The sequence below is a fragment of the Trichomonas vaginalis genome, chromosome I (assembly GCF_026262505.1).
Source record: "Trichomonas vaginalis G3 chromosome I, whole genome shotgun sequence".
NCBI lineage: Eukaryota > Parabasalia > Trichomonadida > Trichomonadidae > Trichomonas > Trichomonas vaginalis.
The window spans coordinates 3,253,583-3,281,174 of NC_067203.1; the positions used below are offsets into that span (position 1 = coordinate 3,253,583).

Below are 27,592 nucleotides of genomic sequence, written 5' to 3' on the forward strand. Positions count from 1 at the left end.
TCACCAATTTGAACTGCATTGTCTATGATATCGAAATATGAGCGAATCTAGTTAGTATACATATCATGGGTACGGCGGCACTGCGCGCCTCCTTACCCCTGATATGTGAATTTGACACTTTACAAAAACCGTTAACGTATATTTTACAACACAAACGACAACACTAACGAATTAACCTTAAATATTTACAAACGACTTCACTAATGTAAAAATAAACGTTCTCACTTACAAAAGTATTGCAACTCTTCCCATTGCTGTGCTTCATATAACAGCTCATAATCTTCTGACTCACTTTCTTCTTCATATAGGTCAAAATCACTGTCATAGTTTATACCTGTAAGTTTTGACAAAGCTAATGAAACACGCTTACCGTTTGTATCTATGCTTGTATAAACTTTCCATTATGCTTGTAGTCATAAACGCTCAAACTAACTTTACCCTTTCTCCCTCGTATCTGATAGAATGTATTTTCACGAGGAACGAAGAACAAATTCTTGAACTCATGACCGTTGTAGTTTGTTATCTCAATAGTTTTCGTCATTTATATAAAAATAAAATAAAAAATAAAATAAAAAATTAATGATATCACCACCCCACACGTATGAAAACATCCATTTAAAATTTAGGTGAAGTTGAGATCTCACCTCTTTTTTCACCTTTTCACCCTGTTGAATTCATTGCTTTATAACTCTCTTCCTTTCTCCAACTCTTCTAACTTCTTCTTAAGTTCAGCAATGTTGTCCTCATGAAGTTTAATCTTCCTTAATTCCTTCTCTATCTAATGGTTGCTTTATCTTTCTAAACTGAACTCTACCATCCTTCATAGTATGAATGTAAAAACCTTCTGGAATAGTTCCTGATTTAATGTATTCTACCAAAAACTTTTGTTTCATTGCTTCAGTGACTTTATTTGTCATTTCAATCAAATAAAAATTTTAATATTAAATAAAAATAACGTTATTTTTTCAGTAAGGAAACGCAGGAGTTTTACGATTTATTTGAGGAGTAGGTTCTGGTTTAAATGTTGGAGTCGGTTTAGGAGTTGACTTTTGAACAGGAGTTTGTACTTCCATAGGTTCAGGAGTCATTGAAGGTTTTGCTTGTGAAGGCGTTGGTTTTGGCGAAGGTGTTGGAGTTTGTTTAACTTCAGCTACTTCAGTATTATTTACAACATTTGCTTTATTTCTTTTCAACATCATAACTGCTCCTGCTGTAGCTAGCAAACCTAGTGGGAGACCATATTTATATAAGGACTTGACCAAATGCTATTTTTGACAGGAGCTGGTGGAACACCTAACCTTGGTGAGACTGCTCTTTGCCATTGTGCAGCTCGTAAGAAATATTCAATAGGTGCTCCATAATCGTTTGGTAAAGTTTGTTTCATAGATGGTGAAGGTTCACGAGAGCTTGATGAAGAACTCATTTATAAGCTTTAAAAATAAACGTTCATCCTTTATTCCTCACTGTCGTCCGTAGCTAAGTTATAGTCATCATCTTATTATGGGATGCCATTCACGCACCTGAATGGCAAAGCAACAATCCCTCATAAATCCAATAAGTGGCTTTGGTACATTTTCAGTTGCTAGTTCAATAGGTCCTTTAACAGACAATTTGTATGTTATTGGAGCAGTAGATGTTTGACCTTGCTGGAAGCAAAAGTCCACTTCTGTTGGAAAACCACATAAGAAATGTGTGTTGTCATAGCTATCCCATTTATGTTCCACACTACCATCATCCACCAATGACCTCATAACATCTTCATTAAATCCTATCATATCATTGTTTGTATTGCAGGCGTTCGCAACCATTTCATAAAATACAGGTCCATATGATTTTTCAGGTTCTGCAGGCATATTTCCATAAGCTCCCATGGAAAGCTGAAGATATTTAAACTTAGGGTTCTCAAAATTAACATAATAGTTGTCTTTCTTTCTAAATAGTGCCCAAATACTTTTAACATTAATAGGCGTATAAGCTGCTGTAAATGTTGCACTTGAACTATCTGTATTCTTTGAGAATGAACCGTCCATAGGAATCCAATCCATAACTTTAACAGGAAAACATAAAGCCTCGTTTGTATAATGTTCTACAAGTTCTGTATAAATGTTAGGGTCTAAAGAGAATGACTTTGGATGAATGAAACATTCATTAAAATCCATCTTTGTTCGAAATAGTTGCTGGGTTACAGTTGTAATAGTAACTGTTCCACTAGCTTCTACTGCCTTCGTTATCATAGTGAATGGTTCATTCCATGGAACAAATTTATTTGTCGGTGGATTTGAATCTGAAGCAAATGCAACTTTAAGAGTTGGATTGAAAGCAATGATATCATTTACAGATATAGATGTGCATTGTAAGGCGTCGCTACTGAACTTTACTTTAAGCTGAATGTTTCCTGCAAAAGCTGGAATAAATCGAATAGCTTCTAATGGAAGGAATCTTCTAACAGGAATTCTTAAACGAAGCTTAAAATCAAATGATTTTCCTGCTGTAATTGGACCACTAACAATTTGTCCTGTTCTGCATGTTCCCGAATGACTCCATACATCTTCATGTCGAGTCTTTGAGAAAACATCTACTTTCTTTATTTGTTCGGTAGTTTGTGAGTTTGAAGTTATATATGCTTCTTCTCTTGCGTTGTCTTGAGAATATACGATACGACCATTTGCAAGGATTTGATATCCAGCAACTGCATAGAAAGCGTCATCGAAACCAATCCAAAATCCTGGTGGGTTTGTTTTATTGGAACCTGAACCAATTTCTTTATCTACAATAAATTGACCTTCCATTTTATACGTAATGAATGTATTGTAAAGGTCAATATATTTCACCAGGAGGTGAGAGATTGAATGTTACCCATGTGTTATCTTTAGCAGTTCCAGGTTGTGATGGAATCTTTGCGTCAGAATATTTTCTATTAGTGTCACCAATTTGAACTGCATTGTCTATGATATCGAAATATGAGCGAATCTGATAATATGCTCTGCTGGAGTAAATTCGTTTAACTGTTCGTTCTGCATGTATTTACTTCGGATAAAAATATCTATTTACTTCATTATTCTCACTCTTTTCTTGGCATTCGTGGTGGAAGTTGTTTCTTGACATTTTCAATGAACTGTACATTCTCTTTTGTCTCAACTTCTTTCACTGGCGGGTCGATTCTTTGACTCGGTTTGTTTTTCAATGAAATTCACGAACTTTGCAATAAGCTCTTGGTTCGTTATTGAAAGTACATCTGGCTTCTTTTCTTCTGGTTCTATTGACTTTTCAGTTTGAACAGAAGGTTTTATATGGGCTTCGTGGACTTCACCCTTGCCATACACCTTAATGTTGTCGCTCTCTGCATTCGCTAATGGAACCTTTCTTTTTCTTACGTATATTTTACCATCTTTACTCTGACTTACGTAATAGAAAGGATGTTGTATTCCTCTTGCGTCATTTAATATAATAGACTCTCGCTCTGATTTTGACAAGCTCATTTTACATCGGTTAAAGTTTTAATTTTGTTTTTTATCTGCAGTCAAATGACTCAGACAAGCCCTACGGACAAGACCCAAGGGGTCATAGATGTTGAAGCATTGAAGAAAGAAATTCGTGAGCAAATTTTATCCGAACTGAAGGAACAAAAACAAGAACAAAAGCCAGAGAGACCAAAGAGAAAACTTAGTGAAAAACAACTTGCTGCATTAGCTGCTGGAAGACAAAAGAACCCAAGACTACTGGCGAAAAAGCTAGAGAAGAAGCTGAAGCAAAGAAAGAGTAAATGGTTTATTTTTATCCGAATTAAATGTATAGACAAATACCTTTATCTGTTGCGTTCAGTAGTGAAAACCCTGACGTCAAAATAAAGGGGAACAGAGTAACGTTTAAGTTTCCAACAGACTGGATTGTGAACATAAATGAAGAGAAGTACATTGGCATAACATCTATGTATATAACACGTGCTTTCAGAAAGGTTGACTTTATACTTCAAGTCGAGATAGAAAATGACGAACAGTCTTTAAGCGCCAAAACATTCACATATACAAATACTTTAAAGACGATACAACATTGTTGCAATGTATGATTTCATTTAATGAAATGTTCGAGAAAAAGTTTAACATTGAAGTACAAACTTTACAGCCTTTACGTGAGTTTCTTGCACAACTGAAAGAAGAAGGTAGTCAGCCACAACTTATAGACTTTCATTATGAATTTAATGAAAATGAAGATGGAACTCATGACTGTCAGTTTGTTATATATTCACCATTCAATGAAGTAGCTAAAAAGAAAGAAAATCCATTACGTATAAGATTTCAAATCTCTGAACCAATGATGATTCAAGAATGTTTTCAATTATGATGCAATGCTTCCGAGGAAAAATGAATTTTCAAAGATTGTAACACCTGGCATTTGGGATAGAAAGCAAGCTATATTATATTCAAACTTAAGTAAGGGAGTTGAAAATGAGTTCATTGGTCATACAAGAACTTCACCACTTCCTAACCCTAAATACTATAAATTAACTGGCTTCAATCGTGAGTTTTGGATAGACATGTTCTCCACTCATGACCATAACTGCCAGTGTTCTTACCTCCAGACCATAAGGACTGTCTCTACATTGAAGCACAACTCTTAAACTCTACCATCGCAGTATTGTAAAATCTACGCTAGTTTTATTTTTTCTGAAAATTTTTATTTGAGTGAAAGGCATGGAAGGTGAAGGACATTGGCAAACACTCGAACATGACAATGACTATGAAATCTTTTCAGAGTACCCTTATCCAATTAGACGTATAAGCAATAAAAGAGTTGTTAGTGAGTTTGACCAAGGAGATGGTTATATTTGTGTAAATTTAAACAAACACAAGCTGATGAAACATAGAATAGTTGCAGAAACTTTCATTCCGAACCCTGAAGGACTTCGTGAAGTAGACCATATAAACAGAGACAGAGGAGACTTTCATATCTCGAACTTAAGATGGACGACAAGAAGAGAAAACATGAGAAATATTTCTGGTTCAAATGGCTATTGGTTTGACATTGTTGACTCTCTTCCTGAAGACGCTGTTGAAATTATACAATACTCATATCACACGTTAGAGAACTACTACTATGTCCCAAGTGAAGATGCCTTTTACTATTTCATGGGAACTCAATACAGACGAATGAATGTCTTAAGACAGTATAACAAAGATTATATAAACATTACAGATGTAGAAGGAAGAAGAACAAAGCTGTCTATTGCAAAGTTTAAGAGAGACAATGGTTATACATAAATGACAAAAATATATGACCTCATTATTTTTATCACGAATGACCTCATTGCTGACAAAAATAAATGACCTCAGAACTTCAACTTACGAATAAAGCTTGTTTTAGTCGTTATTGAGAAGTTAAACTTTTCAGCAAAGCAAGGACTAGAAGACTTACATAAGTCAAATCCAATCTCTTGACCATCATGAAGTGCTTTGTAAAGTTTCATTAAACTGAACTCAGAGTCTTTGTCATATGTTCCAACAGGTATGTGAATGTTCTTATCTTCATTGTAATAGCATTGTATAGCTTCAGGAAACATTTCATTTGCTGTTAAAGCAAGGACGTCTTGTTTGACACCTTTGCAACGTGCATGGAATGCAACTTCATTTAAATCATTCGTGAGTAAGTCTATGTAAGTCTTCTTTCCACAAAATATTGACTTGTATGCTAAACTTTGTTTTCCAGGTGTTATTTCTGCGAAGTCAGAATGAAATTGACCAAGGTTCTTTCCTATAAGTTCGCGACCGTATCTCTTCTTAAACTCTGCTGCAAGCTTTGGTATGTCTTCATTGAAAATATGCATGCTATCACAGTCCTGGTAAAATATTTGAAGTCCCATATCTTCAGCAGTACAGAATACTTCACACATTATTCTCTTCGACATAGACAGAATGTTAACACCAAGTGGACAGAAGTTAAAGTGTCTGCAAATGCTTTTCGTTAGCTTGAAAATAGTTTTATCTGAACCATCCAAACCTTCGAACTTCACTATATGGTTGTAGTTTCTGATGGCATATCTTATAGCATCTTTGTCATTTACTATGGTTATTTTTGACTCAATAGGAGATAGAATAGTTTTGCCATAAATACTGTTCAGAATGAGCTTTATATTTTCTTGCAAAGGATTTCCTTCTTTCTTATACTTTAACCTTAACTCAAACAACTTCTTTACTTCATCTCTTATTCTAATATCTCTGTTTCCATCGTAATAGTATCCTTGCAACACTTCACATTTGACACCTTGATATTTTATGAGGTCTTGTAATGTTATATGGTCAACATACATTAACAGCAAGTGTTTGAACTTCTGGGAACGTTAAGTTCTGGATTTAGTTCAGGGTCACAAACTATTAAAGGAAAGTGTCTATGTATTCCAATCTCTGTTATCTTAATGAGAACAAAGAAGCCAGAAATAAACTTTTCACCAATGGGTTCCTTTTGGTCGTCATTGAATAAATGTCTCATGAGATACTCTGTGCTTAACATTTCTTCTTCAATACTTTTGGAATACCTTCTAAAGTATAAAGTCTTGCTATAGCGGATGGATATAATGAAACAGCGTCGAAGTCAGCAATGAGTTTCTTTTCGCTCTTTTGTTTAATGTTATCTGACAACATACATCTTCCACCTTGAATACAGCGTGAAATAAACTCTCTTGGTTTATTTGAGAGGTCATATAAATTTCCATTCGGGAAGTACACTCTGTTCTCAAATAATTTGTTAGCAATTGAACAAATACTAACGTAGTCATAAACGTTTAAATCAAATTCTTTCAATATGTCATTGCGGAACTTAACAAAACCTTCTCTTAAAATTCTTACATCTTGTTTGCAATAAAATGTGCTATACTTTTCTAAGTCGAAGTGGTTCTCATCTATTCTGCAACCTTTGATGGAATCTATGTTTTTCATGAATGTATCAATATCTTACAAACTTACATGCTTCAGAAATGACACCAGTTCTGTTGTCATTTGCTAACAAAGTACTGCTGTAGTAGTTGTATGGAAATACTTCTTTCGGTCCTGTTTGTAAGTTAAACATAGCAGGAAATAGTTTAAGCTTCTTATTTATAACACTGTAAGAGTCTTTTATAATAATTGCCCTTCCTTTATATAAGCCAGTTATTTGCATTGTTCGTGAACCTTTAATGATGGGAGTTCCTTTCACTTCTGTCATGTGTCTTAAGATGAAGTTTATATCATAACTGAGGTTATGGAAATATATTAAACTCTTGTCAGGAAGTCGTTCCAAAAATTCTGTTGCACAGTTCTGACCCCAAATGCTTTCACTCACTGAACCATCTTCACTGTCATAACAGATGTTAAAAGCTTTATGAAAGCCATCGGTACTGCACTCAAAGTCAGCAAAGAAAACGTGCTCAGGAATGAACTTGCACTTATTTTTATTTACTTCTTTTGACTCTGCTTTCTTCTTCAGTTGTACACAATACTTTGGAGCATATGTCAAATCTTTAAATGGTGCAAGGTTCTGTTTATATAAGTCAGTCGTATATGTGAAAAGTTCTCCATAAGAAATAGGTTCGAAATATTTGCACTCCCACAATGTTTTCATAACATCCCATAGCGGTGTAGTTCTATCCATGCGAACTACATATTTATCTTCTCTCTTTGTATAAATCTTCATCTGTTTCTCATTGTTCATTCCACCACACTCCTTCAAGATTTCTATATAGTTGCGAATGAAATATGTTGTCATTGGAAGTCTTTCGTTTAGCATGTAGTGGTCTTCAACAAGAAGTAAGTCAATAGTTCGAACAGTTTCACATTCTTTTGGTATGTATCTCTTTATTTCATTATGTCTTGAGTCATTGAAGTAACCAATGGTAACATTAAATGCTATACCTGTTGCGTCAGAAATTTCTTGTACTTTACTTTGAGGAAAGTCTCTAACACGAATGACTTCTCTCATGTGGTCAATAGTTTCTTCATTTACTCCAGCCTGAATGCAAGCATAAACGAAACAATTGTCCTCTGTCATAAGTGTTGCAGTTCTTTTGTTCAGTTCATTGAAGATTTGGTAGCGTTCAAGATTTATAGGTAATGTGCAAAGATACTTCCAGAACTGACCGCTTCTCTTCTTATAAAACTTCTTTTCACCAAGGATTTCATTCCAGAAGTCATCTATATCTTGTTTATCTCCTGTTTGTTTAAGTCTGTTCAATAATCTTTTCTGTCTTTCTGTCAGTGTGCTTTCATCTCTATATGGTCTCTTTTTTGGTTTGCCTTTCTTTACATCTGACATCGTTAAGCCTTCATATTCTGTTAAATCATACATCTTTATTTCGGTAAGATTCTTTATGTTTGTCAAGAAGAAGTCATAGTGCATTTCAACAATACCTGCAGCATTTGCTTCTATCTCTGATATAAAGTTCTCCTTCAAGAGCTGATGTAGTAATGTTCCAATATTATTGAGGTTTAACGTAGAACATTCATACTTTCCACCAAGTTTATAACATACCATCCATCTTTGTTGGGAGTTTATTTTAATCTTCTCTAAGAGTCTCATGAAAACCTTACCGAAATGTTTGTGTAAGTAGTCTCTGTTTGGTTCATCTAAAGCTTCGATGTTAAAGTCAATGAGTCTATTGCCTGACTTCACATTTCTCTTCCTATTCTCTTCATCTTTCTTTAACCATCTCTCACCTTCTTTTGGTTTGTCGTCAATGGAACGAATGACATTATTAGCTTTGCGAACTTGTTCTATAGCACTTTTAAACATCTCTCTCTCCTCTGTTGTTTCAGTGTGTCGTCTCTCTTTCGTGTTTCACCAACGTTTGCATTTGTTATGTCAAACATCTCTTGACGAACATCATGCGAAAGAGCTTTACGAGTATGACCAACGTTTGCATTTGTTATGTCAAACATTTTCTCTTCTTACTTCATGAGGTACTGAACGTCTATGATATAAGTCAATAGCAACGTCATTTAAAGGAAATGCTCTTGCATGGACTTCGTCCTCGCCGCGTTGCGGCTTTATGAACTCATGAATTCTATCATAAGTTATTTCACCATTGTAGTCATTGAGGATGTCAGCGAGTGCCTTTTTGTTTGTTGCGTAATGCTTTGCAACATCTATATTAGCTTCTGTAAGAAGTTGTTTTATTTCCGAGTGTTCTAACTTAGACAACTTCCGATACATCTTTAGTAGGAAATAAAAAAATATTTTTTGAAAAAATTAGATTAGATTTTTTTAAGTTATTTTTCAAAATAATTTAATATTTTTATTTTAATGAAACACATGCAAGATTGCAAGTTCTTTTCATACAATGCTCTCGCTACTGCCATCAAGAATGAGTTCAATAATGCTTCAAATGTTAATGTTATCTTTAACAAGAAGTTTGTGAAAGAATCTAAGTTTGGTCAGTATGTCAGACCATTAGCTATCGTCATTGACCGCAAACGTTATACTTCACAAGAGTTAGCAGTAGTTTTGAAACAAAAGAGTTTCTTCGTGAATGTCAAAGATACTCATTATACTGTTATAAAGAACTCTAACATTGACTTCTTCAGTATTGCTATGAATCTTTCCGAACAGAAAGAATATAAGAAGGGTGAAACATGTGAAATATTATCCTTCATCTCTGAAGACAATAACGAACAAAGATGTTATACAGAAATTCTTACCAAAGGTTGAAGAAGCTTCTATTGACATTGACGAAGGAAGTGAAATGGTTGAAGAAATAGACCCTGAAGCTATTTAAGCAAAAATATATTTTTGGTTAGTCTTCATATCGATATTTTACAACAATTCCCCAATGTATAAACTTTTCATACGCTTTTTCATAAGCTTTATATACCTTCAGAAATTTTGCATAATCTTTAGAAGCATTTAGATATTGTTTAAATGCTTTGTATGTCTTCAGAAATTTTGCATAATCTTTTACATGTTGTTCGTTCTCTTCTTCTGTCATGAGTTCCGAATATTCTAAATTCATGTTCTTTCATATGAGATAAAATTTTATAAAAAAAGAAAATTAGCTTAGATTTTTTTATTCTTCCTCTTTGAAGTTGTCGAAATATTCTGTTATCTTTTCCTTCAGTAGCGGTAAGTCTTCTTTGAATGTAAGTATTGTACAACCTTTCATATCATAGTGTGTTTGAGGAAGAGTATTTTTGACAACTTCCTTTATTTGCTCATTCGGTGTCATTGAAATCGGTAAGTTTTCACGATAGAACCAGTTTCTGTCAGATTTATATATCTTAGCAAGGTCGTAAAAGCTTTTGTTGTTTCTTCTGACTAAATGTAACATAACCATATCTTTATCTTCTTCTTTCTCCAACTCTTCAGTATAAATCATATACTTATAACTCTTTTCCTTTCCTTTTGGTACCGAACGTGGTATTCTTTTCTGAATGCTTTTGTCTTTGGATTCAATGACTTCATCTTTTGCTTGAAGTTTCTTTTCCAGCTCTTCACGTTCTTGTCTGTGAATTTCGTCAAGAAGTTTACAAACATACCAAGCATAACGAGCTGAAGCCCATTGTGCCACATTATTTACAAGAAGTCTATGTACATAATATCCTCTCAAACGTTTGGCAATTTTTCACGATTTTCATAGAGTTTTGGCGACTGGGGTTTTTTACCTACTCGCTGTTCTTCACTGTTTTCAGAAAAAAGTATGTCTCGCTGTGCTTCATTTAATAGTTCAATAGTGCTTTGGTTCCTAAACCAGTCTTTAGGAAGCTTAGTATCTGGAGCATAACATGCTGTCAAAATACTTTGCATTTGGTACATATCATCTTTGACTGAACGAATGAGACGGAGTTGTTTGTTAAACTGTATGTATTCGTATTCTTCATTTATGGCTTCATGAACGATAGCGGTTGTTGTGTTCTCTGATGTTGACATTACTGTCTTTACATACAAAATAAAAAAATAAATAAAAATAAAATTAGCCTTTTTTTTACATTATGACACGAAGTGAAGATTTGCACTTCGTCAAATTTTATTAAAAATTAGCGTTATTTTTACATTATGACACGAAGTGAAGATTTGCACTTCGTCAAATTTTATTAAAAATTAGCGTTATTTTTACATTATGACACGAAGTGAAGATTTGCACTTCGTCAAATTTTATTAAAAATTAGCGTTATTTTTACATTATGACACGAAGTGAAGATTTGCACTTCGTCAAATTTTATTAAAAATTAGCGTTATTTTTACATTATGACACGAAGTGAAGATTTGCACTTCGTCAAATTTTATTAAAAATTAGCGTTATTTTTACATTATGACACGAAGTGAAGATTTGCACTTCGTCAAATTTTATTAAAAATTAGCGTTATTTTTACATTATGACACGAAGTGAAGATTTGCACTTCGTCAAATTTTTATTAAAAATTAGCGTTATTTTTACATTATGACACGAAGTGAAGATTTGCACTTCGTCAAATTTTTTAAAAATTAGCGTTATTTTTACATGTATTTTTTCAGCAACTTCGTCAAATAATTTTATAGCTTTATCTATCTCATCTACTTCAAACGTTTCTTTACCTTTTATGGGAGCACCATACATTTTCTCAAACTTTTCGAGTAGTTCTGTTTCTGCGGCTCTCATATCATTAACGAACACAACCTTGACTCTATTGACTGTAGAGTCATATCTTTGAGTTATATTATATGTCCTTCCTATCTTATATCTTTTTTGTTGAAGTCCTTCGGTTTCTGAACGATGTAAAGTAAGCCTTCACTGCAACGTTCCGTATCGAATGAACCATAAGTTATGAAGTTATATCCAACAACTGGGTCAATCCATAACAAAACTATTGGTATAAGACTTTTGTCTATAAGATATGCTCTTGTTCCATGAAATGCTACTGATATCATAAGCTCAGGATTTCTTGTCAAAATTTTCTGAGTTGAAGCATTTCTAACCCAGTCGTTTGTTTTCTTTCCAGATGGAGATATAATGTCTGACAAAGAATATTTGTTGTATTTCTTTGAGTATCTTACGTTTAAATCACCTATTCTAACCACTTTGGTGTCATTGTCTATCTTTCTAACTGTTTCAAAACTCAATGTTTGACATTACTGTCTTTACATACAAAATAACTAATGAAATTCATTATTTTTGTGCTGAATTCAATAAAAATAATGTTGAGGTGAAGAGGTGAGATCTCACCTGTTTTTTCACCTCTTTTTTCACAAGCGTTTTACATGAATTGTACGATGTATATTTGAAATCCTAAACAATTTCGTAGCTTCTATTTCTTCTGTCAGTATGTCAAAAGTTTTAACGATACCGAAAGTTTCTTTATACTTCTTCTTGACATCAGATAAAAGGAAATCTTCTGCTGTTGGATAGTTTTTATTAAGAAATGTCAACATATCCATTTTATCTTCTGCTGGCTTTTCTGCTTCTTTCTTTAAGTCTGCATAGTCGTTTCGCATTCTTTCTATCTCTTTGACTGAGTAGTTATATTTTCTTATTGCTGCTTTACATTTAGAACATTGCGGGTTCATTTTTGCGTTATACATTGAAATAAAACCAGCTAAAACAACTAAAGCGTCAATTGCTCTCTTCATCTCAAACATAGCGGGTCTTATTTGTTTGTTCCATACTTTGCCTCTTCTATCTTTATCTCTTATCTGTCATACACATTCAGCAACTAACGAAACAAAGTTGTCGTAGGTCTTAAATTCTTCAGATTTATATATGTCAGAGATGTTCTTATATACCATGTCGCAATCTTTGTCCATAACCTTATGGTTGCAATGAAATCCTAGAAACTCATAATTTACCTTTCGTATGAACTTCTTTATTTCTACTGAGTCAGTTGCTTTGACTTCTATTTCATCGAATTCAGGAATAGTGAGTTTTTTGTTGTGATTTCAGGCAATTTGGGTAAATGGTCGATGAGGTCCTCCATTTCATAAAGATACTGTTCATTTGTTTCATCTTTCGCACTACAGTCTAAATTACTTGTTAAAAGTTCTTGCTTTATCTTCTGGATTTCTGTTTCAAAAGTATATGAAGAAGGAATAAAGCTTTTCATCTCTACCAACATTGACGTAGGATTCATGACTAGCGAGTTTGGTGCTGTAGTTGTGGACAGAGTCCCGCCGTTCGTGGCTTGAATTGTTGTTGTGCCGATTGTTGAAATCATATCTTTTATACAAAATAAAAAAAATAAATAAAAATAAAACTAACTTTATTTTTCTATCTTAAGGAAATTCATGAAAATTCACGAGAAAGCTAAAGCAATCTGAGCCGCTAAGCGGCGAGGGTGAAAAAAGAGGTGAAAAAACGGGTGAGATCTCACCTCTTCACCTAAAATATATTTTTGGTGTAAATTTATGACAAAAATAAATGGTACCATTAATAATACATGACTGTTCTCATTCATGTCTGATTTACATCTAATGAAAAAGTTTAGAAGAATTTTCTTATTCTTTCTGGCATTTTTTGTCTTTCCAGTACTCCCGCTCTAATGGTCCCAGATGTGTTGGCTTTGACTCTCTCAAGTTTTAGATGGTATAACATCTTCAACGCCTCCTTCATATCTTACTTTATAAGTGTCATCGTTTATGTTGTAGCCAAGTATTTCAATAACCACTCCTCGCTTTGCTTCGTCAATGGTTTCAGCAAGTTTGCCATTACTACTTTCGACTAATTTATGTCGAGGATAAAACGCAATAGAGTCGTCAGCAGCTTTTATAAGATATCCATTACCTTGCGTAGAGTCTACGATATAATAGTTTCTACTTAACCTTAAACGTTTCTTTGTCAACGGTTTGTCGTCAAGAACTACACGAACTTTTGTACCAGGAATGAGGGTAAATTGTGTTGAATTTCTGATATTTTGTGTTTGGCTTCGTTTCTTTTGTATATACTTTTCTTCTTGTTGTTGTGTCATTGAATTTGGTGTATGTCCTGTTGTAGAATGTGTTGAGGAATTATATACTTCGAGAAAATGTTTCATTGTTTCTTCGGTAAAGTCTCGCTCTTGATTTAAATCTCTGAGCGTTCTTATGAAGCGGTTTATGATGCCGAGTATGTTATGGTTATGGTCTTCAGTAGTGTAGTGAGTTATGTTATGCTTAATGAGAAAATCTGTGATTTCATTGCTGAGGTATGCACTGTCTTGGTCTGATGTTAAAGTACTTGGGCTATGTTCTGCTACAAACTTTTGTAAAACTCTTAACACTTCACGAGTTCCTTTATTTTTCATTGGATATGCATATGCTTTACGAGTGTTAACATTAATGAAGATGAGGAATGGTTTATGTCCTCCTTTTCTGCTTTGAATGAGAGTGTCAAATTGGTATGCGTCAGGAGTGTTGGAGTAAATTGGTAAAAAGTAGTCGTAAGGGTTTATTTTTGTTTGATGTACAACATTTTTGTCAAAGAACCTTTTACTTCAGCTCTGTTAGTAAATCCCCAACTCTTTGCAGCTTCATTGAACTTCTTAAATGACCTCCATGGATGTTGTTCGAATACTTCTTTCAAGCTCATTTATGTAAAGTTAAAGATTTTAACCAACTCGTATCCAAGCGTGCATTGTTATATAAGGAGGCATATAATCTTTTCCATTACCTGCTGGGTCTGTAATACCAGCTACAACATGTGTATGATTTCCTGCAGTTCCACAGAAAATACCTGTGCTAACATCTTTGGGGTCATCTGAGATATCATATCTGTTCATTCCCTGTCTATTCGAACCCGCTGCAAGATTTATATAACCTCTTTTTGTTATTGAATGTGAATGGTTTCCTTCCACAGATGTTCTTCCACTGAACCTATGCATATGTGAAGGAAGGTTTTCAATACCTATTTTCTTTGAACCTCCCATCTTCATTGACTGCGTATTAGTGTAGAATGGAAAACTGTCAACTATTTCATACCATCTACCACCAAATAAAGTGTTTGGATTTATTGGATTCATAGACGTATAAACAGCTCCTATAGGATATATTAAATCATATATGCTCATAACTCTATAAACATATTCTAAAGAACTTATGTCATTAAATACCATTTGGAATGTATCTCCCGGATGAAATGTTGCATTTGTTCCACTTTTATAATGTAATGTTAGTTCAATAGAATTATCCAAGAAAAATTCAAAAGTATCTGGTTGAAGACCTCTAACAAATTCAAATGGAGTTGCTGGTTCACCATTTATAATTTCTGTTGTAAATGTCATTGTATCTGGTTTCGAAAATTTCTTTGTTAGTTCTGCATCCACATAAGTTTTGTCTGCTTTCTTATCTAACATTGCTGGTAGTTCATGTGCTTCAAAGTTTCTGGCATGACCTTCAATGTTCCTGCAACTCTTATCTAAATTGTTAAGAGTATCTTTTACGCTTGTACTCGGATTCTCTAAAGGTGCACTTGAACCAAGGTCAAAGTTCAATATTATGTCGTCTGCTCTAACAGTAGTGAAGGATTTATGTGTATGGTTTTTGTCTGCTTTGTTGTCTAAAGAGTTTGAAGTTCATTTATATCGGAGATATTGTGTTTATGAGATTTCAAAACTTTGTTCATTGCTTCAAGTTCATTTTGTCAGCTTTACTTTTAATAGCATCTTCAAAAGTTATTTTTGCCTTAACTCTTAACATAAATCTTGGTTCAACTAATACACCGTTAACATTGAAAGTAGAGGCATAAATTTCACCGGTATAACCAAATGCTTCTGGTGCTTTAGCTACATCATACTGTACAGTACAGCTTATGTCATAACCTTTAGCACGAATGTATTTATATCTTCTTTCATTAACATTTTTTGTCTTCGCTTCATCACTTCGTGTTAAATATCCATGGTAGTCCGTTATAATCTGTTCGTCTGAATTATATAATGAACATGGTTCTTGTCCGCTTTACTATTTAATGTAGCTTGAAGTTCATTTATATCGGAGATATTGTGTTTATGAGATTTCAAAACTTTGTTCATTGCGTCAAGTTCATTTTTGTCCGCTTTACTATTTAATGTAGCTTGAAGTTCATTTATATCGGAGATATTGTGTTTATGTTCTTTATCTGCTTTTTCGGCTAATTTCTCTTCTATCTCATTTATTTCAAGTTCATGCCTACCACCACCTCCCGAAGAAGTATTTTTCTTCAGCTCTTGAAGAACGTCCACTTCGCCATCTTTGGTGTCAATAATGAGACTTTGTGTTAAAACCTTTCCTGTCTTAATGGATGTTTGTAAAACTTCTTCTTCACCGTGTTCGGGGTCATGGTCGTCATCATATCTTGTGAAATCAGAGATGTTGTCATACATTAAGCATATCTGTCTCAAAAGTTCTGCTATTTGAAACTGGAACGAAAGATATACAGAACTTTCATCATCTCCTAAAGTCAAGTCTGCTTTCTTAAGTATTTCTTGAATGTATGCAATGAGAACAGAGTACCTTGGAAAATATTCGAACAATATTTCATTAGCTGTTGGTTTTGGTGGTTCTTTTGGAGTTTCTGTTGTTTCAGTTCCTTCTGTAGGTTCTGTTGGAGTTTCTGCATCTCTTGACTTCAATGCTCTTGCTCTCAAAGACCTAAATGTTAGAGCACCAGGTTTTACAAAGGACTTTATAAATGCTTTAATAGTTCCTGGTAAGTTATTGTTAGCATTAAGTAAGTTCCTTATGCTTCCATCATGTACGTCCATAGCACTATGTAAAAAATCTATACTTTTCTTGTAGTCAGCAATAGACTGACTGTGATTTTTTAAAGATTTGTCAATACCTTTAAGCCAATCTTCATGCATGTCTGATACTGAGCCAAGAATATCATTTGCTTCCTTTAGTGTATTTTGTGCTTTTCGTAAAGTATCAATCCCGTACGTGCATTGTTTGCTATACGTCTTACAGTATCTATTTGACTCCTTGTTTCTTGCATCCAACCAGATAAAGTTTTAATAGTATCCGAACCATTTGAAATGAAGTTCAAAGCATTTTTAACGTCATCTAAAGCTTCTTCACCAAGTACTGCCCATATCTTTCCGATTTGGTATTGAAGAACTCCATATGAAGCAGCTGTTAAACCAGTATTTATAAGGTCCATATCCATGATTTAGCAGTTTTTCCATCCTTTCCATCCTTTCCATCCAAACCGTTCTCGCCTTGAGGTCCTTGTATTCCTTGTATTCCTTGTATTCCTTGTGGTCCTTGTGGTCCGGTGTCACCCTTCTCTCCTTTCAGTTCATCTTTATGTTCGTTATAATATTCTAATGTCATAAGGTGTACATCATTACTGCTACCAGCAACGCCAAGAATTTGTTTCTCATTCATGACTAAATTCTTTAGGCATTTAATGTTGTCGTCAAATCGAAAGCTCTTTAACAATTCAATGAGAACATTCAGTACTTTCACTAATGAGGCATCTACTGTAGAATTTATATATTGCACCGTTCCATCATTTATGATAGGAACTTTACTTATTGTAATGAATGGGTCATAAGTGTTAAAAGTATCGAAATCAATGACTTTTTTAGTTTTTCCATCGTCAATGACTAAATCATTGCCTTCAATGGTTAAAGTTGAGTTTTCGTTTACTAGTTCATGTGCTCTTCTTGCTTCATTTGTTTCATACGCATATGCAGCAATAGTCATATTTTAATGAGAATAAAATGTTGTTCTATTTGCAAAGTACAGACCCAAACGAATACGGGACAGTAAAGCTACAAACAAACTTAGGTCTTCAGAATGAAGCGCTTGCTTTCAGAGTTGTTGACTTCAATACTATCGCAACTTTTGTCATAACAGATGAAACAGATTTCATAGAGATTGAAATAGATGACAAAAGAAGTTTTATAACATTTCCTAACAGAGCAGAGTATAGAATAGATAAAATTGCTGGAGTCATAGATACTCTCATAAATGAAGAAACTATTGACAACATAGATGTCGAACTCTCTTCTGAGGGAACATTGAAGTTCAGTAGCAAGAAAGAGTTTAAGATAACACGAATGAGTCATAGAGTACAACTTCTTTTGGGTGCATACCATATGACATTTCCTTTGAAAAGTGTTGACAAAACGATTGAGATGAAATCTGTTCCATACGTATGTTATGGCAATTGTTTATACATTGAGTCTAAAATAGCTAATGTCACAGGCATTTCAGGAGTTAATAGTAAAGGTTCAGTAGAGTATAAATCTTTCTGTTATGAAGTAAATTCAATGTTCATTCCAAACGTTCCTGTCATAGCAACTCATTTAGGTAAATGGGTTCGCATTAGTCCTCATAATTTGAAAGACATGCAATTCAGACTTGTTGACTTTCAAGGCGAGCCTGTAGAACTGAAGGCACCAGTGCGAATGACTGTTGAAGTTGACTTTTTAGAAAATATTAAATGCAACAGCTTACAAGAGAACTCAGAGCTAAAAATATAAAGTATGAATGTTATGTATTAGGTCATGAACTTTGGTTGTTGCTGTTTGATGAAACAAATGAGTTAGTTATGTCAGTCAAGAGAACAGAAAAATATTGTGTTAGTGAAAACTGCACCAAGTCAATAAGATTAGGTTTGCATTATGAAGATGAGTTCGATACTGTTGAAGAAGTTTTGGACAGATACTATAAGTTGTTAACTTGAAATTTTTTGACTGACGGCGCAAAGCGCCAAGATGGGCTCAAAGAGCCCTCCTGACTGCTTTAATTTACTAAAACATATTTCAAACAAAGCTTATAGTCAGTAGATAGTTTTGTATATTCATTCGAATATTTATACTTAAACTCAACTCCTGTAGTTCCTGGTGTTTCAATGATGCGGATGTTACATATTTTCATGAATAGTGGCGTTTGACCACAGCATTCGATTTCAGGGTCGCGATAGTCAATGACACATTGCTTTCCTGTTATTCGTGATATAACATTTTCAAGGTCCTCCTTTGTTAGAATTATTTGGTTCTTGCTTATAAGATTTGTCAAAAGCTTCTTATCGTCTTTGAGTAAAATTGTTTGGTATAACTGAAGAAGGTAATGGTCTACGTTATCTGAAGGATTTGTTTGAACATTTGTGTAAGGGTTGTCGTTGGCTTCTCTTGAAAGAATTTGGTCCAGTGGTGGATACTCTAACTTAACATCTGATGTAGCGTTAGCGTTTGAAGCTGTGTTTAAATTCACGGATTTCAGCTCTGGTTCTGGTTCTTTCAAACACTCTGAACTATAGTTCTTTATGACAATATTGTTTGTCGTTCGTGAGTCAACATTTGATGTTGGTTCAATTGGAACATTAACGGCACCAGCTAAGATGGATTTGCTTCTCATTTCATATAGAATAAAAACCTTTGATATGTATGAAATGAACAATATACTCGACAAGGGTTTGAATGTAAAGCTAACGAATGAAAATATTGTTGAATTCACTGAGACAGGAGCTGTGTATAAAGATGTAGAACTACTGAACAAAAGAGCTAAGGGAAGAAGCAGGAACATGAACAAAGGGTGGAAGCCTATAAAAATTTATGTCAATGATGGCTCAGGAGGTTCAAACATAAAGTATGCAGAAAGTTATAGAGTTTATGCTCTCAAAGGTGAAAAGCCTTCATTTAAGAACAGCTATTCTAACGCATATCCTCAAAAGCTAACGGATGGGGAAGTGGATGATATGAATGACAGCAAAAATATTAACAGAAATGGCGACAGAGATGCATGGAATTTGTTTACCATCAGTCAATTGAAGGTTAAACTTTAAAACAATGTTGGTCGTTCCATGGAATATTTTTGACTTTAATGGTATTAGTCATGATATGAATCTCAAGGTATGAACGAGGAGAGATGAGAGACTTATATGCTTCCCAAATTTCTTCAAAAGGTAATGTTATACCTGACTGTTTCCAAATGAGTTCAATATCATAGCGTGAGAAACCTTGAAAGATAACGAAGTCAGTTATGAGACGTTTTATGTTTAAAGCTAAAAACCTCCATGTTTGCATAAGTATTGCTACAGTTAAATGGTAATGTCTGACTTTAGTTATGATGTTAGCTAATGGTGAGTCAGGCTTTGAAACTAAACCTTTTCCGGCGAAGTCGTCGCAAACTAACAAAGTATTTGAAGGATATTTTTTGAAGGGGTATTTTGAAAGTTTTGACAGAATGTAGTTTGTAAGTCGTTTCATATCGTAAACTCCTGAGTATTGACGTAAGTGGTGTTTGTCAATAATTCTTTCCATCTCCTCAGAAGTCTTTTGCATTCCTGACTGTATAAATTCAACGATGGCATAATATTTTCTCTTACGTCGAATGTAACGTTGAAGAAATTCAATGAGTTCACTGTCTGGAACTTTAACGACAGAGGCTTGAACTTTTGACATAAATGTTTTCGCTGTTGAATCCATAGAGTCTGAAGTTGCTGATATAATGATTTGGTCATAGTAAGAGTCGTTTCCTAAACGTTCTGTTATGAGTATATGACGAATGAGGTTGAATGTCTTTCCTGACCCCATCTTTCCACAATAGAAATACACACCATTTGAACAGAACTCATAATCTTTGCTGAAAGGAAGAATAAGAGAAGAGTTAAGTTTGTCTGTAGTTTCATTCATGTCTTCATCTACGTCATGTATTAAATGCTTCATTTTATCTCCATTAAAAATGCAAGTCAGAAATATTCAGAACATAGCACCGAGTCTAACTGATAAGAGTATAAAGATATACTATGAACATGTTATGATGAAACCAACCAAAATTCAAGAAAGTCAGTATACTTATGAATATCCAAGACACTGAGTAGAGTATGTAGGAGGTGAGAAAGCTATTGAAATAAGACAAGTTAGAAGTATTCCAGCAGGAAGAACAATATTATTGAAGAACTTTAATGTTTTGAGATATAATGATGAAACAAAGAAGCAAGATAGTTTCCCTGTTGCTGTGTATGTGAACTTAGATACAGGAGATGACATGAAAGTTTTTAACACAAAGCTTCAAAGGGTAGTGAGAGAACAACTGACTGCGGAAGGACATCCATTACCTTCAGAAGTTACCATAGCATATAATTTTGAAACAAACTCAATAGATTTTAAAGTCGTCTCTGCAAAGAAGTCAGGTTTTACATTTAATGAAGCAGATGTATATTCGAATGAAAACTTCAAAGCTATTGCATGGTTAGATAATGACGATTGCTTTAAGAAAATATTTAAATACAGTGACTCAACGATGTCAATAGATGACCTTCGTGGAATGTTACCATCGACGTTTACAGTAGAAGGTTCAGCAGGATTGCTTACAAGATTGTCAATTGGTGGTATTTGGTCTCGTGAGAACATTGTTATAAAATCCAGTATAAGTGAATTTGCTGAAGAATCTATATTATGTCTTTCAAACTACATGTATTCGCCGCCGAAGCATTATAGTATAACAAACTTTGTCAGTAAGTTTAACATAAGACTTGTCGAACCTTCTTCAATGAAAGATGTTGTGCTACCTAAAGATGGAAGGATGGACTCATTATTGAGATGATTTTAATAGCATATTAAATGAGCTTGTTCTTGAAGGTCATCATGATGAAATAATTGTTGTAGAAAGATGTTAGCAATTGTTCAGACATTTTGAAGCGTATAGATGAGATAAGAAAGAAGTTAGATAGACCGCAAAGTGGTTGAGGCGAAGCCCGTGAGAAGCTTATGTTCATTGACTTTCTCCAGTAACGAGAACTTTTATGAGATAATATTGAAGAGAGATGATTTAATATGGTGTAAATGGTAGCTTGGGCAGCTTTAGGCGCAATGGGAACAAAGCATTAGCATTTGGAGCAAAAGCATTGGAGCTTATGACGCAGTAAATAAAATGAGTGAGGAAGGGTTTCGAAGACATATAGATGCAAATAAAGGAAAGATTGGAGGCTGGGTTGCAAAGAAGTTAAGATTAAATAAAATAGGGATCATAAATAAAGCATCCAATTTGGTTGCGACTGAGTCAGAAAATGCTTTAGGAAGGACGATGAGTTTGCAAAACACGCAAAAGACTTTAATGACCAGATGAAAGGTGAAACAATGCATTTAAATAGAGTCGATGGAACTAAAGAAAATGTTTCTTCTCCACAACTTCCACCAGCGGTTTATCCATACGGACCTTATGGAATGTATGGAAACCCTTACGAAAGACCATTTGACCCATTGACTGGTGGAAGTAATTGGTATCATTACGGCCGAAGAAGAAAGACAGTCAAGTTGGAGACGGACGTAAAGAAAGCAACTAAAAAGAAACCAAGGAAGAGATTATAAAGCAATGAATTCAACAGGTAGAAATGAGAGGTAGAAATGAGGTTAGATCTAACCTTCTACCCTAAATTTAAATGGATGTTTTCATACGTGTGGAGTGGTGATATCATTAATTTTTAAGTTTATTTTTTATTTTATTTTTATATAAATGACGAAAACTATTGAGATAACAAACTACAAACGGTCATGAGTTCAAGAATTTGTTCTTCGTTCCTCGTGAAAATACATTCTATCAGATACGAGGAGAAAGGGTAAAAGTTAGTTTGAGCGTTTATGACTACAAGCATAATGGAAAGTTGTATACAAGCATACGATACAAAGGTAAGCGTGTTTCATTAGCTTTGTCAAAACTTACAGGTATAAACTATGACAGTGATTTTGACCTATATGAAGAAGAAAGTGAGTCAGAAGATTATGAGCTGTTATATGAAGCACAGCAATGGGAAGAGTTGCAATACTTTTGTAAGTGAGAACGTTTATTTTTACATTAGTGAAGTCGTTTGTGAAAACATTAGTGAATTCGTTAGTGAAGTCATTAGTGTTGTAAAATATACGTTAAGGGTTTTGTAAAGTGTCAAATTCACATATCAGGGGTAAGGAGGCGCGCAGTGCCGCCGTACCCATGATATGTATACTAACTAATCTGATGAATATGCTCTGCTGGAGTAAATTCGTTTAACTGTTCGTTCTGCATGTATTTACTTCAGATAAAAATATCTATTTACTTCATTATTCTCACTCTTCTTCTTGGCATTCGTGGTGGAAGTTGTTTCTTGACATTTTCAATGAACTGTACATTCTCTTTTGTCTCAACTTCTTTCACTGGCGGGTCAGGATTCTTTGACTCGGTTTGTTTTTCAATGAAATTCACGAACTTTGCAATAAGCTCTTGGTTCGTCATTGAAAGTACATCTGGCTTCTTTTCTTCTGGTTCTATTGACTTTTCATTTTGAATAGAAGGTTTAACATGGGCTTCACCCTCGGTGCCATGCACCTTAATGTTGTCGCTTTCTGCATTCGCTAATGGAACCTTTCTTTTTCTTACGTATATTTTACCATCTTTACTCTGACTTACGTAATAGAAAGGATGTTGTATTCCTCTTGCGTCATTTAATATAATAGACTCTCGCTCTGATTTTGACAAGCTCATTTTACATCGGTTAAAGTTTTAATTTTGTTTTTTATCTGCAGTCAAATGACTCAGACAAGCCCTACGGACAAGACCCAAGGGGTCATAGATGTTGAAGCATTGAAGAAAGAAATTCGTGAGCAAATTTTATCCGAACTGAAGGAACAAAAACAAGAAAAAGCCAGAGAGACCAAAGAGAAAACTTAGTGAAAAACAACTTGCTGCATTAGCTGCTGGAAGACAAAAGAACCCAAACTACTGGCGAAAAAGTAGAGAAGAAGCTGAAGCAAAGAAAGAGTAAATGGGTTATTTTTATCGGAACTAAATGTATAGACAAATACCTTTATCTGTTGCGTTCAGTAGTGAAAACCCTGACGTCAAAAAAAGGGGAACAGAGTAACGTTTAAGTTTCCAACAGACTGGATTGTGACATAAATGAAGAGAAGTACATTGGCATAACATCTATGTATATAACACATGCTTTCAGAAAGGTTGACTTTATACTTCAAGTCGAGATAGAAAACGACGAACAGTCTTTAAGCGACCAAAACATTCACATATCCAAATACTTTAAAACGATACAACATTGTTGCAATGTATGATTTCATTTAATGAGATGTTCGAGAAAAAGTTCAACATTGAAGTACAAACTTTACAGCCTTTACGTGAGTTTCTTGCACAACTGAAAGAAGAAGGTAGTCAGCCACAACTTATAGACTTTCATTATGAATTTAATGAAAATGAAGATGGAACACATGACTGTCAGTTTGTTGTATTCTCACCATTCAATGAAGTCGCTAAAGAGAAAGAAAATCCATTACGTATAAGATTTCAAATCTCTGAACCAAGTGATGATTTCAAGAATGTTTTTCAATTATGATGCAATGCTTCCGAGGAAAAATGAATTTTCAAAGATTGTAACACCTGGCATTTGGGATAGAAAGCAAGCTATATTATATTCAAACTTAAGTAAGGGAGTTGAAAATGAGTTCATTGGTCATACAAGAACTTCACCACTTCCTAACCCTAAATACTATAAATTAACTGGCTTCAATCGTGAGTTTTGGATAGACATGTTCTCCACTCATGACCATAACTGCCATGTTTACCTCCAGACCATAAGGACTGGCTCTACACATTGAAGCACAAGTCTTAAACTCTACCATCGCAGTATTGTAAATGACCACATGGGCTTCGCCCTTGCCGCTAGCGGCTTATTTTTATCATGAATGGTCTCACTGCTGACAAAATAAATGACCTCATTATTTTTCTCATTCATGACCTCAGAACTTAAGCTTTCTTATGAATGAAGTCTTAGTCTGAATAGAAAAGTTAAACTTCTCTTCAAATGCAGGTGTAGCAGACTTACATAAGTCGAATGCAATCTCTTGACCGTCATAAAGTGCTTTATATAACTTCATAACACTGAACTCAGAGTCTTTGTCAAATTTTCCTTGCGGAACCATTAAACATTTATCTTCATCATAGAAACACTGAACAGAGTCAGGAAACATTTCATTAGCGGTTAAAGCAATAACATCTTGCTTCACGCCTTTCATTCTGCAGTGAAATGCAACTTCATTTAAATCATTCGTGAGTAAGTCTATGTAAGTCTTTTTCCACAAAATATTGACTTGTATGCTAAACTTTGTTTATCTTTTGTGATTTCTGCAAAGTCGCTATGAAATTGACCAAGGTTTTTACCAATGAGAATCTTCCATAACGTTTCTCAAACTCTTCAGCTAAACGAGGGATATCTTCATTGTAGAGATGCATACTGTCCGTATCGCTATAAAAGATGTCCATTCCTAAGTCCTCAGCAGTACAGAATACTTCACACATTATTCTCTTCGACATAGACAGAATGTTAACACCAAGTGGACAGAAGTTAAAGTGTCTGCAAATGCTTTTCGTTAGCTTGAAATAGTTTTATCTGAACCATCCAAACCTTCGAACTTCACTATATGGTTGTAGTTTCTGATTGCATATCTTATAGCATCTTTGTCATTACTATGGTTATTTTTGACTCAATAGGAGATAGAATAGTTTTGCCATAAATACTGTTCAGAATGAGCTTTATATTTTCTTGCAAAGGATTTCCTTCTTTCTTATACTTTAACCTTAACTCAAACAACTTCTTTACTTCATCTCTTATTCTAATATCTCTGTTTCCATCGTAATAGTATCCTTGCAACACCTCACATTTGACACCTTGATATTTTATGAGGTCTTGTAATGTTATATGGTCAACATACATTAAACAGCAAGTGTTTGAACTTCTGGGAACGTTAAGTTCTGGATTTAGTTCAGGGTCACAAACTATTAAAGGAAAGTGTCTATGTATTCCAATCTCTGTTATCTTAATGAGAACAAAGAAGCCAGACATAAACTTTTCACCAATGGGTTCCTTTTGGTCGTCATCGAATAAATGTCTCATGAGATACTCTGTGCTTAACATTTCTTTCTTCAATACTTTCGGTATACCTTCTAAAGTATAAAGTCTTGCTATAGCTGATGGATATAATGAAACAGCGTCGAAATCAGCAATGAGTTTCTCTTTACTCTTTTGTTTAATGTTATCTGACAACATACATCTTCCACCTTGAATGCATCTCGAAATAAACTGTCTTGGTTTATTTGAGAGGTCATATAAATTTCCATTCGGGAAGTACACTCTGTTCTCAAATAATTTGTTAGCAATTGAACAAATACTAACGTAGTCATAAACGTTTAAATCAAATTCTTTCAATATGTCATTGCGGAACTTAACAAAACCTTCTCTTAAAATTCTTACATCTTGTTTGCAATAAAATGTGCTAGACTTTTCTAAGTCGAAGTGGTTTTCATCTATTCTGCAACCTTTGATGGAATCTATGTTTTTCATGAACGTATCTGCATCCCGGATAAACTTACATGCTTCAGAAATGACACCAGTTCTGTTGACATTTGCTAACAAAACACTGCTGTAGTAGTTGCATGGAAATACTTCTTTCGGTCCTGTTTGTAAGTTAAACATAGCAGGAAATAGTTTAAGCTTCTTATTTATAACACTGTAAGAGTCTTTTATAATAATTGCCCTTCCTTTATATAAGCCAGTTATTTGCATTGTTCGTGAACCTTTAATGATGGGAGTTCCTTTCACTTCTGTCATGTGTCTTAAGATGAAGTTTATATCATAACTGAGGTTATGGAAATATATTAAACTCTTGTCAGGAAGTCGTTCCAAAAATTCTGTTGCACAGTTCTGACCCAAATGCTTTCACTCACTGAACCATCTTCACTGTCATAACAGATGTTAAAAGCTTTATGAAAGCCGTCTGTGCTACATTCAAAGTCAGCAAAGAAAACGTGCTCAGGAATGAACTTGCACTTATTTTTATTTACTTCTTTTGACTCGGCTTTCTTCTTCAGTTGTACACAATACTTTGGAGCATATGTCAAATTTTTAAATTGGTGCAAGGTTCTGCTTATATAAGTCAGTCGTAATGTGAAAAGTTCTCCATAAGAAATAGGTTCGAAATATTTGCACTCCCACAATGTTTTCATAACATCCCATAACGGTGTTGTTCTATCATAACGAACAATATATTTGTTCTCTCTCTTTGTATAAATCTTCATCTGTTTCTCAATGTTCATTCCACCACACTCCTTCAAGATTTCTCTGTAATTTCTGATGAAGTATGTTGTCATTGGTAATCTTTCGTTTAGCATGTAGTGTCTTCAACAAGAAGTAAGTCATAGTTCGAATAGTTTTACATTCTTTTGGTATGTATCTCTTTATTTCATTATGTCTTGAGTCATTGAAGTAACCAATGGTAACATTTAAATGCTATACCTGTTGCATTCAGAATTTTCTTGTACTTTACTTTGGTGAAAGTCTCTAACACGAATGACTTCTCTCATGTGGTCAATAGTCTCTCCATCTACTCCAGCCTGAATGCAAGCATAAACGAAACAATTGTCTCTCTGTCATAAGTGCTGCAGTTCTTTTGTTCAGTTCATTGAAGATTGTAGCGTTCAAGATTTATAGGTAATGTGCAAAGATACTTCCAGAACTGACCGCTTCTCTTCTTATAAAACTTCTTTCACCATTATCTTTCCAAAAGCTTTCTATAAGTGCTGGTTTCTGTTGCTTAAGAGCTTCCAAAATGGCTTTCTCTGGTCATTTGTCAGTGTGCTTTCATCTCTATATGGTCTCTTTTTTGGTTTGCCTTTCTTTACATCTGACATCGTTAAGCCTTCATATTCTGTTAAATCATACATCTTT

At 34.3% G+C, this 27,592-nt stretch overlaps 10 protein-coding genes and 8 pseudogenes across 18 annotated transcripts, besides 2 other annotated features; 4 read left to right on the forward strand and 14 right to left on the reverse strand.

Annotated features, from left to right (window-relative positions):
* Positions 1-27,592: part of a mobile genetic element that runs on past both edges of the window.
* Positions 50-22,836: a mobile genetic element.
* TVAGG3_0920550 lies at positions 222-541 on the reverse strand (annotated as a pseudogene). Its single transcript has one exon. A coding segment is annotated over exon 1 (320 nt).
* Positions 966-1,174, reverse strand: TVAGG3_0920560 (annotated as a pseudogene). Its single transcript has one exon. A coding segment is annotated over exon 1 (209 nt).
* TVAGG3_0920570 (uncharacterized protein) lies at positions 1,914-2,789 on the reverse strand (the record flags this gene model as incomplete). The annotated part of the gene is made up of 1 exon (XM_051252226.1): positions 1,914-2,789. A coding segment is annotated over one exon (876 nt), but the record flags the coding sequence as incomplete, so codon positions are not given.
* Positions 3,525-3,710, forward strand: TVAGG3_0920580 (uncharacterized protein; the record flags this gene model as incomplete). Its single annotated transcript, XM_051252227.1, has 1 exon — positions 3,525-3,710. A coding segment is annotated over one exon (186 nt), but the record flags the coding sequence as incomplete, so codon positions are not given.
* On the reverse strand, positions 5,327-5,857 carry TVAGG3_0920590 (organellar and viral DNA polymerase type B; the record flags this gene model as incomplete). Its single annotated transcript, XM_001279255.2, has 1 exon — positions 5,327-5,857. The coding sequence occupies one exon, from the start codon at positions 5,855-5,857 to the stop codon at positions 5,327-5,329; it is 531 nt and encodes a 176-aa protein (XP_001279256.2).
* Positions 6,993-8,016, reverse strand: TVAGG3_0920600 (organellar and viral DNA polymerase type B; the record flags this gene model as incomplete). The annotated part of the gene is made up of 1 exon (XM_051252228.1): positions 6,993-8,016. A coding segment is annotated over one exon (1,024 nt), but the record flags the coding sequence as incomplete, so codon positions are not given.
* Positions 9,268-9,597, forward strand: TVAGG3_0920610 (uncharacterized protein; the record flags this gene model as incomplete). The annotated part of the gene is made up of 1 exon (XM_051252229.1): positions 9,268-9,597. A coding segment is annotated over one exon (330 nt), but the record flags the coding sequence as incomplete, so codon positions are not given.
* Positions 12,631-13,145, reverse strand: TVAGG3_0920620 (annotated as a pseudogene). The gene has a single exon. A coding segment is annotated over exon 1 (515 nt).
* TVAGG3_0920630 lies at positions 13,412-13,961 on the reverse strand (annotated as a pseudogene). Its single transcript has one exon. A coding segment is annotated over exon 1 (550 nt).
* Positions 14,514-14,831, reverse strand: TVAGG3_0920640 (ATP binding; the record flags this gene model as incomplete). The annotated part of the gene is made up of 1 exon (XM_051252230.1): positions 14,514-14,831. The coding sequence occupies one exon, from the start codon at positions 14,829-14,831 to the stop codon at positions 14,514-14,516; it is 318 nt and encodes a 105-aa protein (XP_051077804.1).
* TVAGG3_0920650 lies at positions 16,122-17,211 on the reverse strand (annotated as a pseudogene). Its single transcript has one exon. A coding segment is annotated over exon 1 (1,090 nt).
* Positions 18,631-19,245, reverse strand: TVAGG3_0920660 (uncharacterized protein; the record flags this gene model as incomplete). The annotated part of the gene is made up of 1 exon (XM_051252231.1): positions 18,631-19,245. The coding sequence occupies one exon, from the start codon at positions 19,243-19,245 to the stop codon at positions 18,631-18,633; it is 615 nt and encodes a 204-aa protein (XP_051077805.1).
* On the forward strand, positions 19,271-19,672 carry TVAGG3_0920670 (uncharacterized protein; the record flags this gene model as incomplete). Its single annotated transcript, XM_051252232.1, has 1 exon — positions 19,271-19,672. The coding sequence occupies one exon, from the start codon at positions 19,271-19,273 to the stop codon at positions 19,670-19,672; it is 402 nt and encodes a 133-aa protein (XP_051077806.1).
* On the reverse strand, positions 20,071-20,522 carry TVAGG3_0920680 (uncharacterized protein; the record flags this gene model as incomplete). The annotated part of the gene is made up of 1 exon (XM_051252233.1): positions 20,071-20,522. A coding segment is annotated over one exon (452 nt), but the record flags the coding sequence as incomplete, so codon positions are not given.
* On the forward strand, positions 20,647-21,289 carry TVAGG3_0920690 (annotated as a pseudogene). The gene has a single exon. A coding segment is annotated over exon 1 (643 nt).
* On the reverse strand, positions 22,918-23,346 carry TVAGG3_0920700 (uncharacterized protein; the record flags this gene model as incomplete). Its single annotated transcript, XM_051252234.1, has 1 exon — positions 22,918-23,346. One exon carries the CDS (start codon positions 23,344-23,346, stop codon positions 22,918-22,920), a length of 429 nt encoding a protein of 142 aa, XP_051077808.1.
* TVAGG3_0920710 lies at positions 24,609-25,056 on the reverse strand (annotated as a pseudogene). The gene has a single exon. A coding segment is annotated over exon 1 (448 nt).
* On the reverse strand, positions 25,104-26,934 carry TVAGG3_0920720 (annotated as a pseudogene). The gene has a single exon. A coding segment is annotated over exon 1 (1,831 nt).